At 33.0% G+C, this 13,343-nt stretch overlaps 1 protein-coding gene across 1 annotated transcript; it reads right to left on the reverse strand.

Annotated features, from left to right (window-relative positions):
* Positions 1 to 3,537: 3,537 nt before the first annotated feature.
* Positions 3,538 to 13,320, reverse strand: LOC133197302 (glutamate receptor-like). The gene is made up of 17 exons (XM_061333262.1): positions 13,049 to 13,320; positions 12,085 to 12,210; positions 9,572 to 9,823; positions 9,118 to 9,314; positions 8,871 to 8,924; positions 8,657 to 8,782; positions 8,208 to 8,381; positions 7,837 to 7,944; positions 7,594 to 7,722; positions 6,706 to 6,942; positions 6,274 to 6,617; positions 5,976 to 6,174; positions 5,522 to 5,766; positions 4,868 to 4,976; positions 4,605 to 4,742; positions 4,287 to 4,391; positions 3,538 to 3,799 (listed from the first exon to the last, which is right to left on the reverse strand). The coding sequence occupies exons 1-17, from the start codon at positions 13,131 to 13,133 to the stop codon at positions 3,725 to 3,727; spliced, it is 2,703 nt and encodes a 900-aa protein (XP_061189246.1). The 5' UTR covers positions 13,134 to 13,320; the 3' UTR covers positions 3,538 to 3,724.
* Between the last annotated feature and the right edge of the window lie 23 nt (positions 13,321 to 13,343).

A 13,343-nucleotide genomic window follows, 5' to 3' on the forward strand; every position in this document is an offset into this window, starting at 1 on the left:
TGTCTCCCAACTTTTTTGCAAATTCTATTGTCGTTATAATGTCCTTGTTTGTAAATACCACCTATTGTCGGGTCGTATTTTATCTGACGTGTTTCATACCATGTGTTAGGTTATTGCTTTTACACTAAATTTGACTACGAAGTACTCTGTCTACCTGATCAATAAAGCTCACGGCGGGTGTGACCGGTCGACAGAGGATGCTTACTCCTCCTAGGCACCTGATCCCACCTCTGGTGTTTCCCAGGGGTCAAGCTTCCCTATACAGTACTAAATTTGACTACAAAGTACTCTGTCTACCTGATCAATAAAGCTCACGGCGGGTGTGACCGGTCGACAGAGGATGCTAACTCCTCCTAGGCACCTGATCCCACCTCTGGTGTTTCCAGGGCTATGTGTTTTGCCCTGTTCACGATTAGTTTTGTTTACTTGATTTATGAGATTGATCACGGTTCGTTATCTTCACATTTTACAAAGCATCCTTAAAAGGGATACGGTTAATCCAATAAAGGATTGGGCTTTCTTCGGAAGGTAACCAGTCATAAAAATTTTATAAGTGATATTTATGATAAAAGTAAGTTGGGCTTATATGTTAAAGTACTTTATACTAGAAGCAATGGATCTGATTTCCTCGATCTTAAATGAAAGCTTCTTTTAAACAGCGACAACTTAAATTCGTATTATTTTGTATGGCCTTTCAAGCTAAGGCTACAATAGACGTCCAGAATTTTTATAGAAATAAATAAATACAGAATCACACGATGTTATTTTGTCAACGTAATATGCAAGTATTTTTTGAGGATTTAAAAAACTTTTTTATTCATTTGTGGCCCATGGTTACAATGGAGGTTCAAATTTTATGAAGGATACATAGAAATAAATGAAAAGGGCCATGAACCCCAACGCTCACATGAGTCACTATGACCCTACTGTTCTTCATCATTAGATGTTTTAAAAATCCCCTCTTCAATTTCTAAAAAAAAAAATTGCTCCATATTTTGGACCAAAATCTACTCCGGAAGGAGCGGGGATGATATATTCAATGTTTAATCGCACAACATTGGTATGCATCAATATGAATAACATGGCCCTGCTGTTCTGGAAAATATTTTCCCTATATATAGATATTATATAGAAATTGGATCTCGAGGTATTATACAGAAATTGGATCTCTGAATTTAGCCCTACAACCCAGTATTCATAATTAAAAAAGGACCAACACAACTTACCAATGTTTCGCTTATTGATATAAAATTTAGAGGCATTGTCAATCTTGAAAAGATTTCTTCCTACATACTGTGAACTCACTAATTTTCGGGGGGGGGGGGGTAATTTTGGTTGTTCTCGAGGTATGAAGATACCCACGAATTCATATCCACCACGAAATGCAAAATGTCATATACGTACATGTAACTACTAATCATTCTTCATTCAAGAAGTCAAATCCCTACGAACCCATAGTTTTTTCTCAAACCACGAAAATTTGACCCCACGAAAATATGTGATTTTACGGTACTCCGTTATAGAACGTTGATCTTTTATTGTGGCCCCCGCCCTACCCCTAATCTGAACAAACTTGAATCTACACTACCTGATGATGCTTCAATATTAATATGACTAATCATGGCTTTGCTGTCCTAGGAAGATTTTAAAGATTTTTTCTATATATTACTATGTAAAACTTTGAACGCCTTTTGTGGCTCAATCCTACCCTTGGAGTCATGATTTGAACAGCTTGAATCTACACTTCTTGAGGATGCTTCTATATTTAAATGACTAATCATGGTTTTGCTGTTCCTGAGAAGATCTTCAAAAAAAAAATTACCTATAAATTCATATGTAGAACTTTGATCGCCAATTGTAACCCAGCCATATTCCTGGAGGTCATGATTTGAACAAATTTGAATCTATACACAATGTCAGGAAGCTTACTTATAAAGTTTCATCTTTTCTGGCCCTGTGCTTATTGAGCAGAAGATTCTTAAAAGATGTTATTAAATTTTTACTAATCCTTAATTATCTCCCTTTGAACAAGAGTGTGGTCTTTTATTTAAACATGAATTCCCTTTACCCAAGTATACTTTTTGGCAAGTTTGGTTGAAATTGGCCCCAAGATTCTAGAGAAAATGAAATTGTAAAAAGTTTACAATTACAACGGACAAAATTCCATCAGAAAAGCTAACTTGAGCTTAAAAGAATATGTTGTAACATGCATATTCTACAATTTGTTACATAAATACAATACGCAGTCGTCCTATTTTAAAATCGAAGTTGCTTTAAATCTGAACTTTGACGCCACTATGTATCTACAAAATGCCCAGTTAAAAGGTGAAACATAGAATAAAACTCTTCTTCACAAATTCTGAAGGAGAAAACGGTCAATCTAAACCAATCTGAGGCTTGTGCTATTATTACTGATATTTAATTTTCCCACTTAATTCAATGGTACTACCTGTAATTTCCTGATTGACGTGTAGTTTATCTCCATGAGTATAACGGGACAGCTTGGTGAATTCTGCATTTGTAATGTTCTTAGTGCTCTAAATTTTAGCAATGAATAACTCCTTAACTACTCTTTGATTGATTGTCTAGATCTGATAAGAATTAATTTAATATTTATCAAATTAAGAATATACAGTTGCTATACTAAAATGATACAATATAAATCATATCTATATTTTGTCACATTAGTATGCTAGCATGTTTACATCATCATGTAATGTAGATGAGGAAGTCATGCCGCCATGAACAGAAAATATGTGTTCAACAGTAAAGACATACAAAAAAAATCACATTTACATTTTAGTTAGAAAAACAGGCCCGTAGGAATCAATTTCAGTTTGGAGGGCAGAGCTATACATTTTTAGTTGGGGGGACTATCAACTACCCAAAATTCCTTGACAAGCAAAAAAAAAAAGGGTCATCAGATGTTTTTATTGAGGGGGCACAAGCATATAGTAGCAATGTTTTCTATAGTAATCTATACATCTGCAAAATTATGGGCGGGGGGGGGGGGGCACGCCCCCCCCCCCCGGCCCGTTTCTTCGGCCATGAAACATGTCTGTATTTTTCAATTTAAAGCTTAATTAACATTCAATGCAAGTGTGTATCAATGAAGTGTATTATTAAGCATAACCTCCTCCTCCTCTCCACCTCCTGACCATGTGGCACCTTTTTTATATTTATTGTATTAAATATGGCCTATCTGTGACCATCTAATATTATAGCTTACATGTAATTTGATGAGATCATTGAAAATTTTTCCTATTTTATATTTTAGATTCAATATTTTCTTTTTATGTAAGTTTATTTATGTTTTTTTTTTTCAAAATTCGTTCTTTTGGCATACAATAAAAAGCGACGAAACCACACATTTAATATTTTTGTACAGATTAAAATCAATTGAATAATATTTTCTCTATTTCTAGGGCGCATGTTCCGAAGATCTATCTAGCAATTTTAATCAAGTCTAATTTTAGCAATTTATTCTTTTCATCTCAAAAATAAAGCGAACAGATTATTTTCAACTACAATGTACATATTTGCCTTCTCATTTTTGTAAAACTTACAAAACACTTCCATGTGTATAAGTATATTCTATCTTAATCTAACAAAGTTATGTACATATTACATTCAAAATAAACAACAACAGAAAAATATTATCTAATATTGCGTAATGTACACATGAGTATAAAAATATTGAAGTTTTGCTGTCAGACTGCAGAAATCACACTTGAGTGTGGGTTTGGAGATCATTGTATGGATCAAAGCCCGGATGTTGTGAAGGCCCAGGATACGTGTACTAAAAAGATTAAGAAAGTCTTTATTATTGCAATACAAATATCTACAACATCAACCCAAATTAGTGTTTATTACTAATTACTGTTGTTGCTCATGTCCATACCAAAGAAATATAATATAATGTATTATTAAGAGGAAAGTATAAACATGTTTAATGTATGATGTATACTTTAATTACCAGTCTTAACCCCTAATATGAATATGAATGCACCGTCTAATATCTATAAAAAATATATATAAAGGGTTGAATCTGCGAAACCTTCGGAGTTTTTTTTATCAGACTTTTTCATTTTAAATTCTACGAAATTAATAAGATTCTTCAATATATAATTTAATTTTTCTATAAGTATTTTTTTGTCTGTTTTCAATGAATAGCAAAAGGATCCAAACAAATAAATTATCAGTGTGAATTTAAAACACGGATTTTAAATAATTAAATAAAGTTTATCTATGAAACATTAAAAACAGATATGAAACAGTATACTAACGGAAGGGGTGTTTTTCTTGAGTGGAGTAGTTTGGCCGGAACTGCTGTCAATAGAACCACGGAAGGATAGGCGCGCTTTGCATAGCAGCATGGAACCAAACGAGGTCTGAGAAAGAATTGTATTCTCCAAGGTTAGCATGTTATTTCCTTCTTTATCAAAAAATCGAATAACCAATTTCTTTCCGTTACTTATTTTGCTATATCACTTTAAAATATCTTAATGATTTGTGTAAAACGTACTGAGTATTGTAGGTAAATGAAAACATATAGATATATTCTTGTACTTTATTATATTGAGTGCAATTCATTGTAAAGCTACCTTAGATTTTCTAGAATCGAGAATAGTCTTGTACAAAAACTCAATGCCAGCCACGACAACGGATAAAATGAGACCACATGACAAAATGTAGAAAATTCCAGCAACATTTTTTAGGGTTAAGGATGCTTGGGATCCATCCTGAAAGACACGCACATACGAATGAAGGAAACAGCACGTAGGAATAAAAAATAACATACTGATACGAAAGAATCAGCACATGAAAATGTTTAACATTTTCACTTTTACATTTTCTCTTTACTCACATTTGGACCATCTTCGGGGCACTGTGACATGTCATCAAACCAGTGCTTTTTGATCTGAGCCAGTTCACCAGATTCACGTAAAGCCAGTACTGCCAGGGTCAAAGTGTCCCTAAGATAAAAAAAAGAAATGTACAATTTCAAAGTTACATGCATATGGTAGAGCTCATGTAATTCAGATAAAAAAAATCATAGATGTTTTTTCATAGTTCTATACTAAATACATTTGTATATTTTGGAGAGGAAACTGCTCGGCTATAACACTTATCTGGGACACTTTTTTAATTAATTAATAAAATTGTTGAAAGGAATCCATTACTATGGTCCTAAACGTAATGGTGTGCTCTACAGTATTTTAATCTAAAGCTTAATGATGATGACCGAGATCAAATTTACATTCGACCCACTTTTTCTAGGGAAATTAAAAGGTGAAAACTTTACAAACAGAAGACATATAAAAATGTTTGAGTTCTGTTCTAGGAGAGTCTATATTTTGTTTTACCCTATTCTAGGATTTTGTATTTAAAAGCAAGGTAGTCTCTGCATAGTTGTTTATGATTCCTAAGCAGTTAAAATTGAAACTATTTCTTGGATCAATCATATGTTCAAGAAATTGAATCTTTGCCTGAACTTTTATTAAGAAATGTGATTTAAGACCTTAGTATGGAGCTAGGAGGAGTAGCAATCCCGTATCCCTTTGAATCGAGGTTGGAACCTATTTTCATCGTGTCACAAGGTAGCCGCAAATTGGTATACTCGTTGGTAGTTGATTCTAGAAGGAAGGCATACAGTCCATTCGAATCTCTAACTTTCTGTATGCCTAATGCTGTACTTTTCACGAAAACATCCGGGACAGAGTTCATATAGGCAAACATTCTCTCATACAGAGCAAATTTTGATTTCTGTAAGAAAAAAGTCCGGTGGATGTCAATAAGTAAATATCTTTCACCGTTAATTATCTTATATTTTCAATCGTTGTCCATAACATTTTGTATTCATAGAAACGTTCGAATTCTAAAATCACTCCAGAAAATAGAAGTACGTGCCTTGTTGAAGTGTAGTGAAAGAGGGAAGATTAAGAAATAATAAAAATAAGACATAAGAAATTTACATTAAAGAAGCTGTAGGTTGCGCCTCCTCCGAGACAGCCATATTGGATTTTTGTTTGCTTGGCCAAATCTTCCACTGAATTTATTGGTGTATTCATTCTGTCTACAGTGAGAAAGGCAGCGAGGTTTGCAGTGTAAGAAGAAATGATGATCAACGTAAAGAACCACCATACACTTCCAACAATTCTCCCAGAAACTGCTCTGAAATAAGCAGGTCAAGATATTGCACATCCACAAGGTTTATTCTTACGTCAATTTGTAGATTTATAATTAAAAAAAAACTAAATCCATGTTACTTACGACGGAGAAATATCACACCCTTGTTGCATGAATGCACCAAGAGCATACCACAGACTATTTGAAATCGTAAAGTCATTTGTTATGTTGGTTTCATCCACCTTCCATTCCGCTGGGCTGAATCTGCTGACAAGGAATAACACCACACTCACCCCGACATAGGCGAATAAAATACACATCCAGATCTCAGATGAAAGGGGTTCCATGAACGAGAAAATATGAGATCCTTTATCAGCAGGCTTTTTTATCATTATGCTAATGCCAAGACTTAAAAATGGTTTTGTAAAGTCCACTACTTTTTCTCTGTCCGATGTGATTGTTACTGGGGCAACTGCCACATCTGCTTCCTGAAAATATCAAAAGCTCATTCTTCGATCAAAATTCTTTATAACTTAATAAAATTATAAGAGGTGTTGAAGAATGTTTTCAAATTACTTGATTTAAGAGCTCGCCAATGACACCATCCCATGACTTATTTGGTAATTCTTTTCCATACTGTCCGTCTTTTACGAGACAAATGTCATATGTCATGTTGATTTTTTCAGCCACCTTTTCAGCCAAGTCAATACAGAACCCCTGGAAGAAGTGTTTTCCACAAACACGTGACCCATTGTCCCGGAGTCTCTGTACCTCGTCTAGATACTCAGGCTTAACTATGACGTAAGGACCCTCCTTTCAAAAAGTATACGAAAATATGGTCCAAGAATAATTTTTTTTAAAAATGTTAAATGTTCTCATTCATTCATATTTATGCCTCTTATCAAACAATTCTAAATAATGATTTTGGGGTTTTTGGTCGGTCGTCAGTTATATGACAATATTGGTACTCATCTGTAATAGATGAACGAATTTCTAAACTCTTTTATTTATTTATTTATTTAATTTTTTTTTGATTTACGTAAATATTTTAAAGTATGAAAATTCTGTTTCTGCAAAACAAACAAATAATCTACTTTATCTATTTAAGGAATAACTGTCTAATTTTTTGGATTCATGATGTGATCAATCGAGTGGCTTGCGTGATAATTTGCATAAACGCCGAAGGCGTTTATGCATAAAATTATCACGCAAGCCAATCGATTGATCATCGTCATGAATCCAAAAAATCTGACAGTTATTCCTTATATTTACATGCTCCTGATTCTGCAAATTCCCGTGCTAATAGCCCCGCTTCTGTCTCTATTTGTCCCGCCCCGCACGTGATTTTTTTTAACCGCGCCTATCGATGAACCAGTAGATTTATGTAGAAATAAAGTATTTTTACAATTTGTAATTTTATCTCGGACAAAGACATTGGAAATGTAAATATAAGGTAATAATTACTTCTATTGTAGTAATGCTCATTTTTAGGTTGCTTGGAATACTGGGGTTTCGAGTTGGTAGTCTGGTATGTTCAGATGTGTGAATTCGTAAACGAGATCCCTTAACTGGATTTGGACTCCATTCTCCATCCTGAATGAATAAATATCGGAAGTATGAATTTGGGAATCGTCGATAATTATAAACATATTTTTTTTCTTAACGTTTGTATATGAGTGACTTACATGCGCCTTTCTTAATGTTTACCTTTGACAGTTCTCTTCCTAATGTTGCTTCCATCAGTTGGAGTTCAAATTTTTCTCGCCCTCCAAACTCATCAAATTTTAAAGTTCCACTTAAGCCGTTGATTGATACCTAATAATTTTTTTTATTTTCAGAGAGTGAAAAAATGAGTAAAGGATCAGTGTCCAAATAACTTCTCCCAAAAACTTCATCCCTTAATTTAATACGATAAAGAGGTGAGTTAGCAATACTTAGCAATTTATTTTCTTTACAAAGAATTTTCCTCATATGATCTTTAAAAAAATGTCTTATATGTACCTTTTGTGTCAAGAACTTTGATTTATTAATGTAGCTGAGAAGATTTTGTATTTACATGTATTTTCAACTGTTACTACCTTTCTGAGTTCTTCCGTGAATATCTCCCTGTTTTTCGTCAAGGTAACCGTTTTGTTATTGTGACGACATGAGAGTTTCTGGTCCTTTTTGTGCTTAGGGCGAAATCTGACATATGATTCTTTATATGTGGCATTGAAAAAAGCGATGGCATCTCTCAATAGGGCATGTGTTGGCTTAAATTAATCATATTCATTTAATACACTTGTTTGTACTTTTAACACAAAAAATACGTAAAATATTCGTAAGTACATGTATATGTATTGAATTTGCTTTAACTTTCTAGGAATTTAAGAGATTGATATAATTAGGATCGGAAGAGCTAGTAAACGTGGAATACATGTATAAGATGCGTCAAAGAACTGATTGTATTGTATATTTATTCATTGAAAAAAAGACTGCAAAAAAGAACTGTAAAAGCAAGTTTACTATTTAGAAGTTAACTCTTTACTTTTATCTCAGTAGTGTTAAATGTCTTCATCCATTCTTTTTCCATCAACACATTTTTAGGCCATATATGGAAACCCGTAAAATTCGCTCCGTTTGTAAGGACAGATTCACTCATCTGAGAAATTCCCTGCAAATATCAACCAAATCGTTATGTCAAAACTAATTATCCCTTCTAAAGCTGCTGATTATATATTAGAAGTAGTTTAGTTTCTTACCAATCTTGTGAGAAGAAAATGAAAACGTTTCATCATTATTTGAGGCGTCTTTTTCTAAAGAGAAAGAAAAATCCAGTCTTACAGCATATACATTGCATATAAATGTTTAAGACTTACAAACAATATTTCACTGCTTTAATTTTATTAGGTTCTATTTCAATTTCTAACATCCGTGTACTTTACTAGAAACAAAATACCAATATATAATATGAATGGCTTTGTCACATTTGCCAAATAATGCACTCACAAGTAACTTTATTGTTGTTTCTATTTCCGTTATTGGTAGGTCTAGAAAAATCCGCAAGTCTGATTCATCGTGCTGGTAGAACTGAACGATCTTCTCTTTACAGACCTCGGCATCGGGAATTCTCAGGAATATAATGTCCAACTTTGGCTCTTTCTGAGCATTTATTATATTAAGTATTTGTTGAAGCCTCAGTAAACCTAAGAAATACAACAAGCAGTTAGTCCGTAATTTTTGTATCTTTTTAATAACGATTAAGGTCATTCTTTCAGTTGAGTTTATTTTTCTTTAGGAATTATATTAAGCGTTCGGTGCATACGCAGTGTTTTATACTAATTTAAACTCTCATGTAATGTTGCTATCTATGATAATATTGCTAAATGAAAAGCTTAGTTTATGTAACAACTGATTAACATATGAACAAATTAAAACATTGTCTATATGTGGGCTCTTTGACCTTCGTCTGTATCATATATGTAGAAAACTCTCTGCCATTGTTTTTCAATAACGATGTCTAGAAATCCTTGAATAAACACTGGAGTTAAATAGAATTGAAAAGAAAATCTTGTGACGTCATCGGGAATTGGCGCGTCAGTGATCAGGAAGAATGGCACTTCGAAGGCGTCGCTGTATGACTGGATGGTGGCCAGGGCACACTTCCCACAAACACCTATTATTCCAATGACGTCTTCTTCTAGTTGGGCGCAGACTAAAAGAAATAACTAACGTTAAAAATATCTTAATTTGTTGTGTTCCCAAAAGATTGTGAATAGACTTAATTCTGATTGTCTGTATGTTAGGAAAAAAATGGACGTATAAGTTTGTATTGAAATGCTCTGATTAATTAGTTGGTTACACTTTCGTTTTCCTTTCTTCAATTTTCTGGCTTAATTTTTTTTTTAATTTAGTCAGCCAGATTATGACTAATGTGATCTACAAGTTGGGTCGTTTTCAGAAAAAAATCTTATTTTAAATCTCGATGAAACATTTGCAGACCCGCCAGTTAAACAAGGGAATCGCACTCTCTTAATTACGGCATTTAAATCCCATGAGAACCTCTCTATAACGTTACGAGGCTTCACTCGTTTTCCGGCGCATTCTCGGTAAAAATAAATCAATTTTCACATTCAGATCTTCTTCAATTTTAGTTGCCATAGAAACGAATTCCTTGATTCCCTACAGGAAAACTTTATTTGGTTAGAGATGGTAATCGTCGTTGGAAGTGTACTATGCCAAGTTTTATATTCGTAAAGTTTAGTCGTTTTATTTGAATAATGATGTACTTCATACGAATGAATAAGCATGATGAGTGTAATATGAGGAATAAAAGTCTGATTCTGTTACAAATGGTTTTGATATGATTCATCAGGCATTTTTAGGAGATTATTTTTGTTTTGTTTTTATATCTTTGCCAAAAAGATACATTTACAATCATCCAGCAGTGGAGGATAAGGCAATCTTTACCCACCTACAAAAGTTACACGTTTTATTCTATGTCCTTTAACACTTTCTAGAAACGAATATCAACAAATTCAAATATCATTGTCGTCGCTAATCGATTTTTAAAGAAAAACTGCCATTGCTTGAATATTTTTCCTTTAGTATAGAAAATTTAAAAAAGTCAAATGCAGCTTTGAAAATGTATTTGGTCTGGTTATATGTATCCTCAGATGCTACATCTTTGCAAAGTTCATAATTGTTGAGCTTGTAAATGTAAGGGAATGAATCTCTTTCTGAAATTTTAACGTTATCACTCGTTTGGTAAGTGCGGGTCACGTGCAGATACAAAGCATCGGTAACTATTATACATCCCTAGATGCAATTTCTATTCAAGTTTGCCAATGTAGAATTATTTTAACCCAGAATTTAAATATTCAAGTAAATGTAGCATCTGAAGTAGATTATTTATCTTCATTGATAATCCTTGCAAAGTTGACAATGTAAGACTTATATCCACTATAGAGCTGATGTGCTTTCAATCTCTCACTTGATCATTATCCAAAGCAGATCTCATTGTTAACGCCCTACTGCTAATATCCTTGCTACCTTGAGCTTAAGATACTTGAGAATGGAAGATAAACGTACTTTACTCTTGAGTATGGAAGGTATACGTACTTACGTACTCCTACTTTTAAAACTTTGATTTTTTTACTCATCCATTCAAAGTAGGTCATATGCAGTAATCGAAATATGACGGTAGCTTATGCAAAATCTATGCTAGACTTTTCAAGATAGTGTTTTTTCGTTTTTAAATCAATAAAATTATATGTGTTTTAAAATTATCAGAATTTAGAAATATTGTTATGATTTAGTGATTAACTTTAAAGTGGCCTTGTCGTAATTAGAAAAGACACATAAATCTTGTAAAAGCAACATTTCTGATGTGTGTTTGATATATAAATGATTCTTTTTCTTTCGCTATCATCAACCTTTTTTAAAATAAGTACATAAGTACATTTTATATTTACTGAAATAGATATCCTTAAGAATGAAAAATATTTTTTTTCCCTCCTATTATATTGAAATTTTTTCTTGTGAGGAATGGTCCAAATAAAGTTTAGTGAATGATAAAAATTTGGTTAATGGGTTTTGGTAAAAATAACTTTCCTTATAAATAAAACTGCAAAAATGATATACGCTGATGATTTTTTTTTCAGATTTAAAGAAAATTCATGACTTTTATATATTACAAAGAATGATTTACTTTTATTTCTATTTCTACTTTATAATAATAGCAACAATGATGGGCAAAAATATCCCTTTTAATGCTTACATACTGTTTTAAAAATTAAATTCTATCATGATAACAGAAAGATTCGATATCACCGTCTAAAAATCTAAATAAAAACAGATAATGAATCAAATGTATTTATCTTAGATTTTCGTGTAAGGGCCCTCTGTTTTCTAGACAAAAACCCAGGTGGCTGGATTGGGCCATAGAAGGCAACAATATTACAGAAAAAAACTTGCTTTCGTTGCTGACGGCGAAACTGTCCGATAGGTCCGTTGTCCTGTTGATGAATGTAAAGCTTCTATGTGAATGATATTTATTGAAGACCGGAATGGCATCTACCGAGTCATGGTCAAATATTATACCTGAAGCAAATTATTTAATATGTTAGAAAGTGCATTGTTTACATGTTGAACAAAATAATATACATTGCAGTGAATAACTCTTCAAAGCATTAGAAATCTGAAAAAAGTTAAAAGAAAAGGGAAGTTGCTTTAAATTAAATGCAATTTGATGGTCTTCACACACACAATATTAAATATAAATACTAGTATATAGTGCAAATAGCTAGATTTTGCAGTGAAAGTAATTACATGTACATAAAATGATTTCAACTTGCTGTGGTTCAGTTATCTTAAAAAAAAAAACTCACAATGAAAATTCTGTGTGACAGTGGTATACATTCATACACCTCCGAATATTTTATTAAAAAGGATAAATTGTTTAAAGCTTCTATTGTGTCACGGATCAGATGGGATAGAAAAGTGCGACCCTTCTATTAAATACATATATTTAAAATGCAAGAAAGAGGGTTCTATCTGGCATATTTGTATGTAAACAAGAAAATCGAGAGTTTTTTCTGGTTGCAGTGAGGTACAATTACCATAAAACCTCAGCATAACCAATCAATAGATTTCTGCACCCAAATTGGAGCTATGAGGTTTCTCTTGTGAACTAAGCAATTATACTTCCTATCTTGTAGAACTTAGGAGGATCAATAAAGTGAAACGTTCGGCTCAGAGAGGCGCTAACTCCATTACGAATTATTTGATGAACATTGCTGAGTATTTGCTTTACGTGTGTCAGTTGTGACAGGTCCTCCTTAATTTATTAGCTAATGAGAGATCATTACATTTTTATTGGCCCATACATGTTCTATGCCATTTGTTGATAAAATTTCATTTTTTGCATATCAACACTTACCGAATTTGACACCGATGATCCCAGATAACCACAGCAATGATAATTGCAATATTATTATTGACGAAGACATCCAAACCATTCTCATGTTGAATATTCAGTGTTCACACATCAGAGTATTTGTAACAGAAAATTGGCCATCCTTCTGTTTTTCACACTTCAAGTGCTCTTTTACTTTTACGACTGCAATGCAATTTAAATGCATGGGGGATTTAATCTCAGGAGCAAAATAGTAATGATACTAAAGACAATGATAAACACTCTAATAAGGTCCTGATACGGATAAATGTGTAATTAA

This window comes from Saccostrea echinata, unplaced genomic scaffold (assembly GCF_033153115.1).
Source record: "Saccostrea echinata isolate AGI-Se365-2 ecotype Australia unplaced genomic scaffold, CSIRO_AGI_Sech_v1 ptg000030l, whole genome shotgun sequence".
NCBI lineage: Eukaryota > Metazoa > Mollusca > Bivalvia > Ostreida > Ostreidae > Saccostrea > Saccostrea echinata.